The sequence below is a fragment of the Tachysurus vachellii genome, chromosome 15 (genome assembly GCF_030014155.1).
Source record: "Tachysurus vachellii isolate PV-2020 chromosome 15, HZAU_Pvac_v1, whole genome shotgun sequence".
NCBI lineage: Eukaryota > Metazoa > Chordata > Actinopteri > Siluriformes > Bagridae > Tachysurus > Tachysurus vachellii.
The window spans coordinates 19578109-19592849 of record NC_083474.1 but is presented as its reverse complement, the minus strand read 5'-3'; the positions used below and the strand labels follow the sequence as shown (position 1 = coordinate 19592849).

Here is a 14741-nt window from a genome sequence, read left to right as displayed (position 1 = left end):
TCTCAAAGATTCCTGGCAAGAAAACAACCAAGCTCTGGGTTCCAGATGATGAAGTTTCCCCTGAAACACTGGCAAAGGTAGGCCACAGTTACACCTAGTGTAAACAAAGTGTTTCTTAAAAAAATCATTTATAGATTATAAATTACCCAAAAAAGGCACACAGTCCCCGTAGCCGACGCGTTCGGCCGATATTGTTTTGGGTTTTGAGCGTTTTCCGTGTCTCAGCGTGAGCTCGAGACACAGATCGCTGCAGACGTTGTTATTATCTCACACCGTCGTTCCAGCCCCAGAGTGCACCGTTTCATGACTTTGATGAATCGCTGTTTTCTTTCTCCCAGCTCTAAATAAATATCTCTCTCGCTTTATCAGATGTTTCTGTTCTGTTCAATCTTCTTTTCAGATTCAGGGCATTAAGCTGATGGTGAGGTGGCTGCTCGGCGTGAAGAATAACCAGAGCAAGTCGGGAAACTCGACGCTGAGGATGCTCACCGCTATACTGAACAGCGATGGAGATCTGACCGAACAGGGCAAGATGGGGTAAGTGCGTCCCACTCAGAAGGGCCGACGCCGCGTCCATACGGTCGGCTAATGAGAGAGGAGCAAAACGTTTCTTTGCCTCGATAAATTTCCGATCAAATGACAAATCGCGCCTTTAAAAAGTCGCTTATACGGGAATGCAAAAAAAAAATTATAATAACATCCTAATTTGAAATAGCAAAACTGTGAGCCTTAGACAACACTGTAGACTCCAACCATAAACGTTCAATAAACCTTCGTAATGAGGCGTATAAGAAATATAATTAGGTAGAATTAATAGAATGAACTGTCTTTTGTTTGAATTTGATGATTTTATCCTGTGGTTGTTCAGGAAACCGGACATGTCACGTCTGCGTCTGGCGGCGGGCTGCGCGGTGCTGCGTCTGGCTCAGGAACCTTGCTACCATGAGATCATCACCTTGGAACAGTACCAGCTTTGTGCTCTTGTCATCAACGTAAGCCTCGAACACCGCTTCATTACAAGTCACCTTTAATACCCAGCCTGATCTGTTTTAATGACGAGAGCCGGTGCAGGACGTGCTCCGTATCACAGAGCTGTGCTGAATCGTTCCGTCAGTCCTGCTGCTGGTGTTATGAAGGCCGTACGGTGGCGTTTTAGCTCGCTGCAGGTTTCACTTAAGGCTCACTGCCTGTCTGATTGCACTGTTTGGCAGACGCCCTTATCCAGAGCGACTTATGTCTCTCTCTCTCTCTCTCTCTCTCTCTCTCTCTCTCTCTCTCTCTTTTTTGTATTTTATATATATATATAAATAACTGCAGGTTAAGGGCCTCGCTCTGCGGTCCAGTAGCGGTCGCTTGGTAGATTTGGGATTCAAACTCACAACCTTCCGATCATTATTCCAACGCCTTTACCACTTTTCTGCCATGCTAGTGTTTAACTCATTCATTCATTCATTCATTCATTCATTCATGCATTCATGCATTAACAGTCACTGCACCGTCTCTGTCCTTAGGATGAATGTTACCAGGTGCGTCAGGCTTTTGCTCAGAAGCTGCACAAGGGCCTGTGTCGGCTGCGGCTGCCGCTGGAGTACCTGGCGGTGTTCGCTCTGTGCGCCAAAGACCCGGTGAAGGAGCGCAGGGCTCACGCTCGCCAGTGCCTGGTCAAAAACATCAACCTGCGCAGGGAATACATTAAGCAGCACGCTGCAGTCAGCGGTGAGGACACGGACACACACTGTATATCAGGGAGTGCTAGTCGCTCTTCTGTATAAGCTCATCCCTAACTCATGTTATACCTCCTCATTATAAGAATACATTTTAACAAATTAAACACACACACACACACACACGCACACACACGAATAAACTGCATGTTATAACCTGAGCCGCCACACACACTTTATTTTTTCCTACACAATCGAATAGCTGTTCGTCATTAAAAATTTTCCTCCCACGTCAACAGCTTCATATGTGTTTCATTACAGAGGTTATAAATAATAAATTATGCGTCTTTTTAAAAGGTACAGCTGATTTAATAATAGATTTCTTTACAGTTTAAAACCCAAGTCATGGTGCTTCATTAATTAAGATGAAAATTTTACTCCCATGTCAGGAGTCATAAACATTTAGCACACTGTAATAAGGAACAAATGGGAGTCACTTTTACGACCCCAGCAGCACATTCTGAAGTGTTTTATTCCTCTTATACTAACAGTAGCTTTCCGAATATTACTTTGTGCTTTTTCAACATTTATAGTTGTTTTTAACGTAATGGACCATTTGTGAATGTTATCTTTTAGATTATAACACTTGCTACCTCTCTCTTGATGCTGGTAAGAGAGAAAAACTAGCTTATTACAGTTTTTTATTATTATTATTATTATTATTATTATTATTATGTGTATAAAAAGAGGAACGACTTTCACTTGGACGTAGTGTTTAAAGGACAGAGTCAGTGAGGCGAACGACTTTGGTATGTCTTTCCTATCAAATGAAATTCTTGGCAGATGTTTTGGCCTGTCATTTTGTCATACTAAATTAATTCAGATTAATAAGGTTGTCATAACGGAACATGGACGGATGAAACAGGACACGCCTCTTTTAGTGATTCGCTCTGCATATCGGTCTTTCAGTGTAATGTGGAAAATCCTCATCCCTGAAAAATACCCTGATTCCATGGTGATGTCTGAAGTAGTAATAATAATAATATTAATAATAGTAAGACTGAATATATGTGTCCTGTAGAAAAGCTGATCTCCCTTCTGCCGGAATACGTGGTGCCGTACGCCATCCACCTGCTGGCACACGACCCGGACTATGTCAAAGTACAAGACATAGAGCAGCTCAAAGACATCAAAGAGTGAGTCACATGGAGGTGTGAGTGTGAGTGAGTGATTGTGTGTGTGAGAGCGATTGGTTGTGTGAGCGTGAGAGAGAGAGAGAGAGAGAGAGATTGTGTGAGAGAGAGAGAAAGCGAGTGAGTGGTTGTGTGTGAGAGAAAGAGAGAGAGAGAGTGATTGTGTGAGAGCGAGAGAGATTGTGTGTGAGAGAGAGAGAGAGAGAGATTGATTGTGTTTGTGAGAGAGAGATTGAAAGAGAGGGATTGTGTTTCTGTGCGAGAGAGAGTGAGAGAAATTGTGTGTGAGAGAGTGAGAGTGATTGTGTGTGTGTGAGTGAGAGAGAGTGATTGTGTGTGAGAGAGAGAGTGATTGTGTGTGAGAGAGAGAGTGATTGTGTGTGAGAGAGAGAGTGATTGTGTGTGAGAGAGAGAGTGATTGTGTGTGAGAGAGAGCGTGATTGTGTGTGAGAGAGAGAGTGATTGTGTGTGAGAGAGAGAGTGATTGTGTGTGAGAGAGAGGGAGTGATTGTGTGTGAGAGAGAGGGAGTGATTGTGTGTGAGAGAGAGGGAGTGATTGTGTTTGTGAGAGAGAGATTGAGAGAGAGTGATTGTGTGTGTGCGAGAGAGAGAGAGATTGTGTGTGAGAGAGAGAGAGAGAGTGATTGTGTGTGAGAGAGAGTGATTGTGAGAGAGAGAGAGATTGTGTGTGAGAGAGAGAGAGTGATTGTGTGTGCGAGAGAGAGAGGGAGTGAGAGAGAGAGAGAGAGAGAGAGAGAGTGATTGTGTGAGAGAGAGAAACAGGCTTTTACAGATTTCTATTTGCCCTAAAATGAAGAGAAGCGAGAGAGATTGATTTTGCGAGTGCTCTGGCTTTATTGCTGGAAAAATGACTTTTCTCTCCATCTCTGCTTCTTTCTAATCTTTTCATCTCCAGGGCTTTATGGTTTATTTTGGAGATCCTAATGTCAAAAAATGAGAACAACAGTCATGCGTTCATAAGAAAAATGGTAGAGAACATCAAACAGACCAAAGACGGCCAGTGTCCAGATGACCCGAAGATAAACGAGGTGAGCGCTTTAACCTGTGGTGACCTGTGACCTGTGGTCACGAGTCCAGCGGTTCTGACTGATTAATATGTTCATGTCACAGTTCTTTAGCTCATAATGTCCTAAATGTCCCTTAATATTATTCGAGCGAAATCCTTGTTCTGTTCTCTTGTTAGAAACTCTACACTGTTTGCGATGTGGCCATGAACATCGTCATCTCCAAGAGTACCACATACAGCCTTGAGTCACCTAAAGACCCCGTACTGCCTGCACGCTACTTTACCCAACCTGACAAGGTGCGACACAGCAAACACGTTTATTAAAGTAATCTGTATCATGACCTTCTGGCCAATCAGAATCAAGCACCGAGTAGTTTTCTGTAACTGCAGCTCTGACAGCAGAGCAAACGCAAATCAAATCTCATTTTAGTTTCTATAGCAACAACATCAATCCGTGTAATCGCTCGTTCAGTAAAGAGACGTTTATCGAAGACGTCTCGAGCGGTAGCTCCTCGTGTCAGTCGGAGGTAAAGCGTCCGATGTTCTGACACTGGAACGTCTTTTCCTGTAAATTTTATGCTTTAACTATAAAGGAAGAACGAAAAGATGCTGGCAGAGCAAAAAGAGTGACGTAACCGAAAGCAGCAGGGCCTGATTAGTGTGAGCAGATTGTTGTGCTGTAAGAGGAATATAAAGTTTATGTCGAGTCGCTGTGCTACAAACTCATTAAATCTCTCTTCTTCTTGTCCGTCTTGCAGAATTTCAGCAACACAAAAAATTATCTTCCTCCTGAGATGAAGTCATTTTTTACCCCTGGGAAGGTAGGTGTATGTGTGTCGGATGATTTCTTTCTTTTCAGTCGGTTTTAAACACACATTCGCACATTGTGAAACTAAACAGAACCTTGATTCAGGAAATGAATAATCCACAATAATGAAGTGTAAGCTATAAGTCACACTACTGGGGTGTGGGGGGGGATGGAGAGAGAGAAAGAAAGGGAGGTAGATGGAGTGAGAGAGTGAGAGAGAGATGGAGCGATAAAGATAGTGAAGTAGATGGAGAGAGAAAGAGTGGGAGAGAGAGATGGAGCAATAAAGATAGTGAGGTAGATGGAGCGAGAAAGAGAGATGGAGCGAGAAAGAAAGGGAGGTAGATGGAGCGAGAAAGATAGTGAGGTAGATGGAGTGAGAGAGAGATGGAGAGCGAAAGAAAGGGAGGTAGATGGAGCAAGAAAGGGAGATGGAGAGAGAAAGAAAGGGAGGTAGATGGAGTGAGAGAGTGGGAGAGAGAGATGGAGTGAGAATTATAGTGAGGTAGATGGAGCGAGAAAGATAGTGAGGTAGATGGAGCGAGAAAGAGAGAGATGGAGAAATAAAAAGAAAGGGAGGTATATGAAGCAAGAAAGAGAGAGATGGAGAGACAAAGAAAGGGTGGTAGATGGAGCGAGCGAGAGAGAGAGAGAGAGAAAAGGGAGGTAGATGGAGCAAGAAAGAGAGATGGAGAGAGAGAGAGAAAGGGAGGTAGATGGAGAGAGAAAGAAAGGGAGGTAGATGGAGAGAGAGAGTGAGAGAGAGAGATGGAGCGAGAAAGATAGTGAGGTAGATGGAGCGAGAAAGAGAGAAAGGGAGGTAGATGGAGTGAGAGAGTGGGAGAGAGAGATGGAGTGAGAATTATAGTGAGGTAGATGGAGCGAGAAAGAGTGGGAGAGAGAGATGGAGCAATAAAGATAGTGAGGTAGATGGAGCGAGAAAGAAAGGGAGGTAGATGGAGTGAGAGAGTGGGAGAAAGAGATGGAGTGAGAATTATAGTGAGGTAGATGGAGCGAGAAAGATAGTGAGGTAGATGGAGCGAGAAAGAGAGAGATGGAGAAATAAAAAGAAAGGGAGGTATATGAAGCAAGAAAGAGAGAGATGGAGAGACAAAGAAAGGGTGGTAGATGGAGCGAGAGAGAGAGAGAAAAGGGAGGTAGATGGAGCAAGAAAGAGAGATGGAGAGAGAGAGAGAAAGGGAGGTAGATGGAGAGAGAAAGAAAGGGAGGTATATGGAGAGAGAGTGAGAGAGAGATGGAGCGATAAAGATAGTGAAGTAGATGGAGAGAGAAAGAGTGGGAGAGAGAGATGGAGCGATAAAGATAGTGAGGTAGATGGAGCGAGAAAGAGAGATGGAGCGAGAAAGAAAGGGAGGTAGATGGAGCGAGAAAGATAGTGAGGTAGATGGAGTGAGAGAGAGATGGAGAGCGAAATAAAGGGAGGTAGATGGAGCGAGAAAGGGAGATGGAGAGAGAAAGAAAGGGAGGTAGATGGAGTGAGAGAGTGGGAGAGAGAGATGGAGTGAGAATTATAGTGAGGTAGATGGAGCGAGAAAGATAGTGAGGTAGATGGAGCGAGAAAGAGAGAGATGGAGAAATAAAAAGAAAGGGAGGTATATGAAGCAAGAAAGAGAGAGATGGAGAGACAAAGAAAGGGTGGTAGATGGAGCGAGAGAGAGAGAGAGAAAAGGGAGGTAGATGGAGCAAGAAAGAGAGATGGAGAGAGAGAGAGAAAGGGAGGTAGATGGAGAGAGAAAGAAAGGGAGGTAGATGGAGAGAGAGTGAGAGAGAGATGGAGCAATAAAGATAGTGAAGTAGATGGAGAGAGAGAGTGGGAGAGAGAGATGGAGCGAGAAAGAGAGAAAGGGAGGTAGATGGAGTGAGAGAGTGGGAGAGAGAGATGGAGTGAGAATTATAGTGAGGTAGATGGAGCGAGAAAGAGAGAGATGGAGAGAAAAAAGGGAGGTAGATGAAGCAAGAAAGAGAGAGATGGAGAGACAAAGAAAGGATGGTAGATGGAGAGAGACAGAAAGGGAGGTAGATGGAGCAAGAAAGAGAGATGGAGAGAGAGAAAGGGAGGTAGATGGAGAGAGAGAGAGAGAGGGAGGGAGAGGAGGTGGGGGGTAAAAAAAAGGACAGAGAAGGTGGAAAATATTGTGTATGTGAACATTGAGTCAAAAACGAAATATTATTTGATGGCAAAACGAGTGAATTTATTAAATGTGTAAAAGACTAAATGTAAAATAATGAAATACCAAGTAGAAAAAAAAATGAGTAGTGGATCTGACAGATGTACAGATTGAAGAGGTATTTGACTATTATGTGTTTATTACTGTGTGTGTGTGTGTGTGTGTGTGTGTGTGTGTGTGTGTGTGTTAGCATAAGCTGATACTCACCATTACAAACACAAACACATTCATGCAGTTATCTTATGAAGTCTGTACCTGTATAATGTAAGGCACAGCGATGCTGCCTCGTGATTGGCTCATTAGTTAACTGCATAAATATGCAGGTGTTTCTATTAAAGTGGATGGTGAGTGTGTATTAGTTCCTTGTACAGTGAAATAAAAAGCTCCAGAAAGATGCATTTCCTTACAATTCCTCTCCCTTCCTCTCTCCTTTTTTTTCCCCATTTCCAGCCTAAATCAGCGAACGTCCTCGGAGCCGTGAACAAACCGTTATCAGCTACAGGCAAGCTGCAGACTAAGCTCTCTCGCATGGAAACCATCAGCAACGCCAGCAGCAACTCCAATCCCAGCTCGCCGGGCCGCAGCAAAGGAAGGTAAGTAGTCCTGCGACACTCTTTGTCGAGTTTGTGTGGTCGTGTGAACGTTCTGCTGTAAATCCATCATAACGTCTGAGGAGGATTGTGTACTTAACCTCCAGAGAACTGAAGAATTTTGTGTAGAAAAATCACATCGTCTCTTTTGCCCCTTTTCCACCAAAAAGAACAGAGTGCTGGTTCAGAGCTAGTGCTGGTGCTGGTTCAAAGTTGGTTCCACTGGTAAACCTTCTAAGAACCGGTTTGCCTTTCCACCGGCTAAAGAGCATCACAGAGCCGAGTCTGACGTCACTGTATACGTGTCACGTGTCCCAAACACATCAACAATGGCGGATGTTGCTTTACTGTTAATGCTCATGGCTTTGTGAACCTACATTAACACCCAAAGGCGGCGAATCCGACGTGTACGTGCAGCTCCATGTAATCTGTATAAACGGAGGTTGTAATGGAGAAAGTACAGAACGTTATTTTATCATTAACACAGAAAAAAGTTAGCCTTAGCATGTAGCTACTTACTATAATGTGTGCTTAAAGTAAAAAAGTATTAAACATTAGTGAACTTAAACTACATTATCAAATGCGCTAACAGTAGCCCCGCCCACAGCCCCGCCCACAGCCCCTGACGCAAGCGGTTCTTAAGTCTAGATCAACAGCGTTTTGGTGCTACTTAAGAACCACTTTTCCTGGTTCAGAGCCGGTGCTTTGGCTGTCGATACAGAAAGAACTGGTTCTAAATTAGGCTCCGAACCAGCACTCGAACTGCCTCGGTGGAAAAGGGGCATTAGATGCTGGACCAGATAGCTTAGAAAAGAGCGTCTATGATCCGAGCAGATGATCGACATTGGGTTTCCGTGCGTCATATTTTAGCGGGAAAATACACCTATATCGCACCTGTATCAATATCATCAAGATTTCGTCAGCTGTATCAGGAATGAAAACGCGGTCGGTCGATCGTTGAAGATCTGATGAACGGTGGTGGGACAACAGGTATGGACGGGTTAGGGGTCTGAAAAATCGGTGGCCAGTGGGAACGTGCTGAGGAATATGCTGCATCGTGCCAAGTGTAAAGTTGGGTCGGGGGATTATGGTGCGATGTGAAACGAACTCTTAATGCTTCAGCATAACAAGACATTTTGCACGATTTCATGATTTCAACGGTTTGGGAATGTCCTCTTCAACATGACCGTGCACCAGTGCTCAAAGCAAGGTCCATAAAGACACGGATGAGCGTGTTTGGTGTGGAGGAAGACCGCGAGCCAGACCTTCTCGTCAAACTTCAGTACCCGACCTCACATATGTGCTTCTAGAGGAATAGTCAAAAATTCCCATAAACACACTCCTTAACCTTGTGGAAAGACTGCACAGAAGAGTTGAAGCTGTTATAGCTGCAAAGGTTGGGACAACTCGTGTAATGTACATGACGTGTACATGTAAAGGCAGATGTCAAAAAACCTTTGGAAATATAGTGAGTGTAAAATGAGTAGAGCGTCAGGGCGACCATGTAGAGCATATCCACAGGGCAAGTGGAAACGTGTGTGTGTGTGTGTGTGTGTGTGTGTGTGTGTGTGTGTGTGTGTGTGTGTGTGTGTGTGTGTGTGTGTGTGTGTGTGTGTGTGTGTGTGTGTGTGTGTGTGTGTGTGTGCACTTGCCTAGGCAGTAATTAACCAGGCTAAAAAGTGACATCAAATGTAATTGAACTCAAAAGTATTACGAGCTAATTATATTCATTAATAATACCCCAGACTCTACACATAAGTCAGTATTTCCTCATATGTTGTTCTCCAAACATTTTCCACAGTGTCGGAAGCACACGATGCTTATTTAGAATGTCTTTCAGTGCATTAAAGGCAGTCCTGCTGCATTACACAGCACCCTGACAGACACGGAGGGCAAACGCTAACTGCCCTCTTCCACATACATCATCTCTCAGGTCACAAGTTGCTAGCGTTGCTGTGATTGACAGAGTAATGCGTAACACCATCACACCATCACACCCAGAGCACATGGCCATGTTCTGTGCACTCTTTGGGATTTGAATGACCGTACACACTTTTTATACTGGACCGCTTAGAGACAATTGAAGTAACACTATATGAGCGCTAGCATTGCACTTTCACCTTTTCCAAATCCCTTTGTATTCCCAATGCTGCAAAAGATCATTTAAAAAAAAAAAACTCTGATTTTATAAAATCGTATACATTTATTGTTTTGCATAAAGAACAAGAAATTGTTTCATTATCTTTTTTTTTTTTTGGAGTGAAGTATAAATAAATAAATAAATAAATAAATAAAAGCAGACGGCTGCTTTATCAGCATGCAGAAGCTTTTTCCTTGCAGCTGTGCATTAAAAAAAGAAATAAAACAACATTGTTTATCCGTGTGTTCAGTTTCCCAGCAGACATTTTAATATATTTTTTTTATTTTTTTAACTACCAGAGAAAGGAAAGAAAATAAATTATTGTCATGTCATGTTTGTCATGTCTGATAAAAACCAACATGCTGCATTTCTCCTGCCAGGAATAAAAAAAAAAAAGAAAACAACGCTTTATCCGCAGAAATAATAAAAGCTACATAAAGTCATCTGTTCCAGAAGTCAAGCACTATCCAGTACAATGTAAACGCATAGAATTACAAAAATACTCATGATTTTGTATTAAATTACATTGTTTGGCACTTTATGGCAAGGTTAATTGCACCGGGCAGCACGTTTGTCTACCCCTGTAATGTCCTCGTCCCAGCACCCGGATTAGCGGTTCATTCGTCTCTGTAGTTTTCTTCCTTGCCGTACAGATGTCGCACGCACAGCCTTTCTAAAAGCAACAAAAATAAATCTTGTCTTATCTACTTTAGAATCAAGTGAAAAGAAGCTCTGAAACACTTCAGAGTGCATCGCCGAGGTGCAGACGGTTCACACTGAGCTGAATAGGGGAGTAAATACATTTGCATCACAAGGCCGTAGCGATTACAGCTTCGCTGCATCCGGCTCACAACAACAGAGCACTTCAGCTGCGAAGCAGGAGCGCTCGGAGACAGAGAACCTCTTCAGCGAACCGATTGAACGCAGCATAATACGATTCATTACCATCCTCAGACGCGTATAATCAGGCGAGAGGGCCGTGTTTTAGTTCCACGTTCGGGATACTAGATACACATTTATTTCCCCACTTGATTTCCTTAATAAATGTTGCATGTTTGCATTATAATAGGCAGGATTCAATTCGTAGGCTTTTATTTATTTATTTAAAATCGGGCTTTGAAGTGTTTCTGATCTTTTTTTTTTTTTTTTAACGATATAAAATACCAGACAGATTTGCCAGAAAATTGTATTGCATGCTTTTTTTTTTTTTTTTTACAATGTTTGTAGACATTTAATACAGAGAATAAAATATTTTGTATAAAAACATTATATTCTATAAAGTATATATTTAACTCTCCAGGCTACAGCTACACTTAGTGCTGTTATTATTATTAAACATATTGACCCATGATAGTCATAAATTACCTGATATTTTAACGATGAATTTAAAATGTCCCATTTTATTAATTTCTGAAACTTTCTGTCTCAGACTGGACGCCGCTGACGTGGACCATAGCGAGAACGAGGACATCTCCATGAAGAGCCCTTCTGAAGTAGACAAGCCCACCAGGGGGCGCAAGCGAGGAGCCGCGTCTGGCCAGGAGGACAAAGCCCCGGAGCCCAAAGCTAAACGCGGCCGCAAAAAAGCAGACGACACAGAGGAGCAGTGGACAGAGGACAGCAGCATGGTGGACACGACCATGGAGACAGAAGACGAGCAGAACAGCCCGCCCAAAAAGGGGCGTCGGGGACGACCTCCAAAATCAGCCTCCGCCAAAGAAGAGACAGCCGCCACTAAAGGGAGGAGAGGACGCAGGAAGGCAGCGCCGCCGCCAGAAGAAGACAACGACGACGAGCAGGACGCGGAGGAGGAAGATGAGGATGAAGATAGAGGCAGCGAAAATACAGAGGAAGTTAAGCCTAAAGGCAGACGAGGACGCAAACCGAGGTCAGCTTTCACGTTAATAATCTCTAAAACTTACTAAAATAAACAGATGCGTCCTAATCAAACGTAATCGTGTGATTATCCTCAGAACGGAAATATCAGACGTCACCAGCGATTCGGTCGAGTCTACGCCACAGAAAAGAAGAGGACGACCTCCAAAATCACAAACGGCAGCTAAAAAAGCAGGGTACTGAATTTCACCTGAATTCTGTCACCTGAATAGAGCTGAACTTATTTTTTTTTTCCTTTTTACTTGACGTGTATTATTCCCCTTATACCGCAACCATTATCCAGCGATCACAATTTCTATTGAATCATTTAGCTACATTTAATGTTCTGGAAGATTTGTGGTTCAGGGTTCGTTCCTGTTATCGCTTGTGTTATAACAGCTGCAATAGTGAGGACGTTGTTTCGGCTGCTCCCTGTTCAGGGTCAATACAGCGGCTCACGTAATCTGCATATTACTGTATATGTCTAAGGGCCTTTTTACACCTGGTCACTTCATGTGTTTTCTCTGATCCGATAGCTATCTGATTTGTTAAAACTGTTCCATTTACATTAGGCCACATAAATGCGTCTCGGCGGATCGGATATCGATCCGAATTTTCTACTGCCGCCCAAAATGCTAATATATTTTACCTCATTTCTGGGGTAATTGAAATAGAACACACTTTGGTGTATGCGGTTTTCAGAATGCAATGAAAAAGAGGACGAAAAACGTCTTTGTTACGACGGTTATGCTACAAAAAAAAACAAGACACCTGGGTGAAATATCACCTGCGAGTGACGTACTTCCGTTCCGTTCCGGAGGAGTACAGCACTGACGTATGTGGCTTGAACAACCACATTCATTTACACCTGTCCAGTTTCATCTGTAACGCGTCCCAGACCACCTCCTGAAGTGGTTTGAATCATCAGATTTATATCCGTCTCCAAAACGTTTCAGAGGGCATTTAGACCTGGTCTTTCTACCATCGGATAGCTATCAGATCACAGAAAACACATGAAGTGACCAGGTGTAAAAATCCCCTGTGTTGCTTCTATAGTATCAGCTCTTACAGGGGATTGTATGTAAATAGCAGTCGTTACTATAGACGTAGTAAACTATTCATTTGTCATAGTGTCACTGAATGCTTGGCGTTATAACGCACCTTAGTTGTGAGATCAAATTCACTTTGATCAGCTGTAGTTACTGATGCAGATGTAAAGACACGACGGAGTTTTACTTATTCTTGGGTGTTTGTTTATTTACTCGTGTCGCAGAGGTGGGAGATCCCGTGCAGCAGTGAGCCAAGAGGACGAGTCTGAGGAGGAGATGGAGACGTCGCAGCTTAGTGACGAGGAAGCTGAAGAAGAGTCGCAGGAGTCCTCACCTAAAGTAAACCTCAGCTTAAAATGACAGGACTAACAAGTGATCCTGTGGCTTTCATAGGCATATAATATTTATACAGTTAAAAAAATCTATATCCTAAATCTATCATTATTACAAATAATAATACCTTTGTGTAAACTGTCGGTGTATAAAATCGAACACCGAGGTATATTGAACGTTTATCATATGGTACACATTCTTTCAAATTTAGTAATCGTCAGAGATCACGGCATATCTTAAAATATCAGATCACATTGTAATAGAATCACTTTGTCCGTTGTATCAAATAGATTTAAGAATCGAATCATATGGTATGGTTTTGTAAATGATTCACAGTAGTATTGTTATATCGAGTCTCAGTCAGCGATGTCATCGTATCACATCGCTGGTGTAAGAACTGACTCATGAATTACTGAATCAACTATGATTTGATATTATAAATCACCGGCGTAAAAATCTAATCGTGAAGAATCGTATATTAACAGTCGGTGTTGTAATGAAAGAGTGAATCGAATTGAATCACACGATGGTGCAACTGAATCGGCTATGATTTGATTCCATGCAGGATTGCCGGTTTAAGACTTTAAATGTATGTTAAGGGTTTATACGTTGTTCAAATCTTGACATAAGAATCGAATTATATTGTATTCTAGGTGATTCAGTTTGATATCAGATCGCTGGCTTATAGTAGTCATATTATTGCTGATTCAGTGTTATTGTCAAATATTGAATCGTTTCTATACAAACTGAATCACGTGGTGTCGGTTGTGCAGTGTTGTATCACCGGCATAAGAATCAAAAATAATAGTAGATTCAGTGATATCTTCCAATATCAAATTGCTGGATTATGAATTGAATTATATACTGAATCAAATACTGAATCATTGCTTTATGAAACTTATTTGAATCGCAGTGATATTCAGCAAAAATATTAAATTATTATTTAATTATCGACTTAAAAATCCAAATCATGTTGTGTGGATTTACACCTCAGAAAAATTTGCCGTAGAATCAAATTTTTTCATTTTGACTTTAATTTATTCCTTTAACTCTTTTATACAGCAACAGAAATTAAAATGGCATTAAAGGTGGGGTCTCTGTTGTTTGAAAGCCAATGTTGACATTTGAAATCACCAAAACAAACACGCCCCTAACCCTAATGGGTCCTGCCCCTGTATTGATAGCTCCGCCCACATATACATACGTAACCCAGGCAACTAATGGAAAGAAATGTGTCTTTATCATAGCTGAAGGGAAGAACAATACGATTACAGATAAACAAACAAGTAAAAATGACACACAAGCATAATCATGTAAAGGACAAAGACATATATTAGTTCTGTGTAACAAAACAAAACCAACGTTACTCACCTATCGAGAAGGAAAAAAGCGCCTCGGCGTCTTAAGTAAAGTTGGTCACATATTCACAGATTGGAGTTTCCCGAGTCAATAACTCCTGAGCTAAACGCTGTTACTACACAAAACACGGTTGTAGCTGCGTCTCTACATTACTACGATAGAAAAGAGGTGTTATTTGTGTAGTAACAGCGTTTAGCTCAGGAGTTATTGACTCAGGAAACTCCAATCTGTGAATATGTGACCAACTTCCTGCTCCTTCAGTTCTCTCCAGCGCTGGAAAGCTGATCCTATATTAACACGTCCTACTTCTTACCTTATCGTAAGTCTTTCTTCACTTTCTTTCTTTGTTTTTATCCTCCATGTCAATGTTAAAACCACTTTCTGCTAATGTCACACATGCGCACTGAACACTCTCTCCGCCCATATTGACAAGACCCGCCCCTTTCTGCTCATTGGCTACACGTTGATTTTTGTTTTGTTTGTCGTTCCGACCCGTTTTTCTGAAGCATTTCTC

General features: G+C 42.3%; 1 protein-coding gene across 2 annotated transcripts in view; it reads left to right on the top strand.

Annotated features, from left to right (window-relative positions):
* pds5b (PDS5 cohesin associated factor B) overlaps positions 1 to 14741 on the top strand; it is a 57803-nt gene that overhangs the window by 41242 nt on the left and 1820 nt on the right. For both annotated transcript variants that reach the window (XM_060887791.1, XM_060887792.1), the window contains exons 22-33: positions 9 to 77; positions 401 to 537; positions 869 to 992; positions 1512 to 1716; positions 2746 to 2860; positions 3774 to 3906; positions 4062 to 4181; positions 4643 to 4705; positions 7332 to 7474; positions 11041 to 11499; positions 11585 to 11683; positions 12760 to 12874. In XM_060887791.1, the coding sequence (XP_060743774.1) occupies positions 9 to 77; positions 401 to 537; positions 869 to 992; positions 1512 to 1716; positions 2746 to 2860; positions 3774 to 3906; positions 4062 to 4181; positions 4643 to 4705; positions 7332 to 7474; positions 11041 to 11499; positions 11585 to 11683; positions 12760 to 12874 (1782 nt within the window). The remainder of the gene's footprint in view (positions 1 to 8; positions 78 to 400; positions 538 to 868; positions 993 to 1511; positions 1717 to 2745; positions 2861 to 3773; positions 3907 to 4061; positions 4182 to 4642; positions 4706 to 7331; positions 7475 to 11040; positions 11500 to 11584; positions 11684 to 12759; positions 12875 to 14741) is intronic.